General features: G+C 45.2%; 1 protein-coding gene across 1 annotated transcript in view; it reads left to right on the top strand.

Moving 5' to 3' along the window:
- Positions 1-685: 685 nt before the first annotated feature.
- The window catches only part of LOC120027289 (exostosin-1b), a 44186-nt gene continuing 40579 nt past the window's right edge, over positions 686-4292 (top strand). The window contains exons 1-3 of the mRNA XM_038972207.1: positions 686-777; positions 2423-2530; positions 2901-3020. Coding sequence (XP_038828135.1) covers positions 700-777; positions 2423-2530; positions 2901-3020 — 306 coding nt within the window. The 5' untranslated portion in view covers positions 686-699. The remainder of the gene's footprint in view (positions 778-2422; positions 2531-2900; positions 3021-4292) is intronic.

The raw sequence follows: 4292 nt of genomic DNA, 5'->3' as shown, positions 1-4292 counted from the left end.
AGTAATACTGCAAAAAATGTGGCAACGGAATTCACTTTTTGTCCTGAATACAATGTGTTATGTTTGGGGCAAATCCAATACAACACATTACTGAGTACCACTATCCATATTTTCAAGCATAGTGGTGGCTGCATCATGTTATGGGTATACTTATCATTAAGGACTAGAGAGTTGTTCATGATAAAAATGTAAAGGAATGGAGCTAAGTACAGGTAGAATCCTAGAGGAAAACTTGGATCAGTCTGATTTTCCACCAGACACTGGGAGACGAATGAACCTTTCAGCAGGACAATAACCTAAAACACAAGGCCAAATCTACACGGGAGTTGCTTACCAAGACAGTGGACAGTGAATGTTCCTGAGTGGCCGAGTTATAGTTTTGACTTAAATCTACTTCCAAGTCTATGGCAAGACCTGAAAAACGCTGTCTAGCAATGATCAACAACCAATTTGACAGGGCTTGAATCATTTTTTAAAGAATAATGGATGCCCAATCCATGTGTGGAAATCTCATATAGTCAAGGGGTATGACTACTTTCTGAAGGCACTGTATGTTTGGTCCTGAGGGTGTACGACTATAGGAGATAAACCTGACAGCCTCTACGTTGTGTGTGTGTGTGTAACGTACAGTACTGACTGTGTGTGATGTGTACTGACCATGTATGTTTTGTGTTTCTGCACAGATATGACTACAGAGAGATGCTGCACAACTCCACTTTCTGCCTGGTGCCTCGGGGCAGGCGCCTGGGATCCTTTCGCTTCCTAGAGGCGCTGCAAGTGAGTGGGCCCGCACACACACACACACACACACACACACACACAGATTGACTCTACGATACCTGGAGGCACTGCAGTTCAGTGGGCTTCGACCAACACACACCTTTTGATATCCCTGTGCTGTAGGGCTGGGAATTGCCAGGGACGATATATCATCATCACGATACATACATTACCGTTCAAAACGTTTGGGGTCACTTAGAATTTGCTTTTTCTTTCAAAAACAAGGACATTTCTATGTCCATTTTAAAATAACATCAAATTGATCAGAAATACAGTGTATACATTGTAACTGACTATTGTAGCTGGAAACGGCTGATTTTGTTTTAAAAGGAATATATAGGCGTATAGTATATATAGTAACCATCACTCCTGTTGTCCAATGGCACGTTGTGTTAGCTAATCCAAGTTGATCATTTTAAAAGGCTAATTGATCATTGCAAAAGGGTTTTCTAATGATGTTAGCACAGCTGAAAACTGTTGTGCTGATTTAAAGAAGTAATAAAACTGGCCTTCTTTAGACTAGTTGAGTATCTGGAGCATCAATATTTGTGGGTTTGATTACAGGCTCAAAATGGCCTGAAACAGAGAACTTTCTTCTGAAACTAGTCAGTCTACTCTTGTTCTGAGAAATTACGGTTATTCCATGTGAGAAATTGCCAAGAAACTGAAGATCTCGTACAACGCTGTGTACTACTCCATTCACAGAACAGCGCAAACTGGCTCTAACCAGAATAGAAAGAGTGGGAGGCCCCGGTCCACAACTGAGCAAGAGGACAAGTACATTAGAGTGTATAATTTGAGAAACAGATGCCTCACAAGTCCTCAACTGGCAGCTTCATTAAATAGTACCTGCAAAACACCAGTCTCAACGTCAACTGTGAAGAGGCGACTCCGGGATGCTGGCCTTCTAGGCAGAGTTCCTCTGTCCAGTGAAGGCTAGCATCCCGGAATCGCTTCTTCACTGTTAAAGTTGAGACTGGCGTTTTGCCGATGCGCCACTCAGGAGACCAACTTTCTTATTTTTTTTTTTTACAATGCAAATGCATTTTACTCCCACCCACCCACTCCATTTCATCTCCTCCCAGTATCACAGAACCCTTTTACACTCTCTTATATTCACACTTCATTACCACACTTGTAAGTGCACACGTACTCCCACTCCATACGTCTCCTCCAAGTATTGGCCAACCACAGAACACTCACACACTCATAACCTCTCCTATACCACATGCTTACCACACACTTTTAAGCACACTTCCTCCCGCTCCATATGCACTTTCCCTTCACCACTCAACTGTTGCACACGTTTTCCCTTCGCTCCCACCCTACAGCGTATCCACTTGTCAGATTCCATCCAACCGCTGCACGCTGCGTAACCGCTACCTCACACCTGTCGCACACTTCCTCACTGAGTGCACTTACTCCCACCTCCAACTCTATCTACTATCACGCTCTGAAGTGCTCCGTCATCACCTCTAATATAAGTGCACACTTCTCCACAGAAAGTATACACTTGTCTCTCTCTCTCCTACGCGTTCACTGACTCACGCCACTGAGGCTGGCTCGCCACTCTTCTAGAAAGGAGACGGTGTGTGAGAGAGAATACTTTTAAAAGCCCTGTCTTGTGTATATCTGTCTTTAGGCAGCCTGTGTGCCTGTGATGCTGAGTAACGGCTGGGAGCTGCCCTTCTCTGAGATCATCAACTGGAACACGGCGGCCGTCATCGGGGACGAGAGGCTCCTGCTGCAGGTACGACACACACACTCGACATGTCAACCCCGTCCCATCCCTTTAATCCTACACCGCCTTCCTCCTGTACTGCTATTGGTTCTCCCTGATTGTTAACTGATTGACGACTGTCATTGAATGGTCAGAGAGTCCACTCACTGGGTCTCTCGGACCAGGGTCGGGTTCATTAAAGGCACACCGTAGCAAACATGAAACGGGCATTTTGTTATTGAACAAGTTCAGGTAGTCCCTCCCTGTTTCCTCCCTCGACCCCCCCCCGCTGACTGATCACGGTGCGTTGTCTTACTTCATCGCTACACCCTCATCCCTCCATCCTCTCCCTGCCGTCATCCCCTCTCTCTCTAACCGTGTCCCCCTTCCTCACGTCCAGATCCCGTCCACGGTGCGCTCCATCCATCAGGATAAGATCCTAGCTCTGAGGCAGCAGACCCAGTTCCTGTGGGAGGCCTACTTCTCCTCTGTGGAGAAGATTGTGCTGACCACTCTGGAGGTGAGAGACAGACACATGCACACACACACCACAAAACACTGAAAGACAGACACACAGAACGACACATGTATAACCACTGGCGATTCTAGCATGCAAATCTTGGTGGGGCAATCCCCAAAAAGTATTTTAGATGCATGGCAGCAAAGCCACTACACAACACAACACTAAACAATACATTAATTGCACTATAACGGTGACAAATGGTACCCACAAACTGTTAGGGCCTACATAAAGCTGTCCCGACAGCAGAGCTTTCTTTTCAGCACCATGGAGTGATTCCTTACCACCACTACACCTGGTTATCAGCGGAGCCTTGTCTGACAGCGAAACAGTTCATTCAGCCTCATTTACTGGCTTTTTAAAAAACATAGCTGATATGGCTGACTTGCTTAATTTTAAACCAATGTGGTTTCAACTGATAATTGAGATGTGCAAACTGGCGTAAGGGAACAGCGAGCGGATAAGAGGCAATCCGTCATTTCGCTTAAGACATTAATGAGCGAGCTAGGACGGATGTAGTCAATATAACTACTTGTTCAACACTTTTGAAATGTACAGCGACATAATTCACAACTTGGTCCGTTCTTACAGTATTCTTCCTGTACACAAAGTCAGAACTGTAGGATAAATGAAGGAGGCATATAAGCAGACAATGAAAGCTCTTATAATATTTGATGATTACATTTCTCTAAAACAGGCTACATGTGCACCACCAAGTCAGAACTGTAGGCTAAGTTATGGAGGGGAAAGGGGCCAAATTATTAGGGTGAGGCACATGCTACTATCAACTTACTACACAACATACACTTAGTATTACTTTCTTAGCTACAGTATACATATTTCCCCGGCATATTACATAATTTATGCAGCAGCATACAAGACATTTTTGGACTCCCCTTTTGGTGTGGCGGTCCTTCGGGGGGGGGAGAGACAAGGTCGAATCATGACTTCAGTGTTCTTCAGGTTGAAGCTCTAGAAAGGGGCCTGAGTGTTGTTGTTTTTTTTGCCTGAGTTCCCAGTTGTCTTGAACTCACTGAAGTTTGAGATTTCCCAGTTCTGAGTTTCCAGTTGTTTTGAACGCAGCAGAAGTCATGCTGGATTGACAGCATAGCTAATGTATTCAACCTTTTCTGGCCCATAGTGTTGCATATGAATGACCTCCAGCAGGCCACAAATGTGCATGTGTCTGCTCAAACGGTCAGAAACAGACTCCATGAGGGTGGTATGAGGGCCCGACGTCCACAGGTGGGGGTTGTGCTTACAGCCCAACAC

Source organism: Salvelinus namaycush, chromosome 32, assembly GCF_016432855.1.
Source record: "Salvelinus namaycush isolate Seneca chromosome 32, SaNama_1.0, whole genome shotgun sequence".
NCBI lineage: Eukaryota > Metazoa > Chordata > Actinopteri > Salmoniformes > Salmonidae > Salvelinus > Salvelinus namaycush.
Note: the sequence above shows the minus strand (reverse complement) of the source record. Positions and strands in the feature narration are given on the sequence as shown.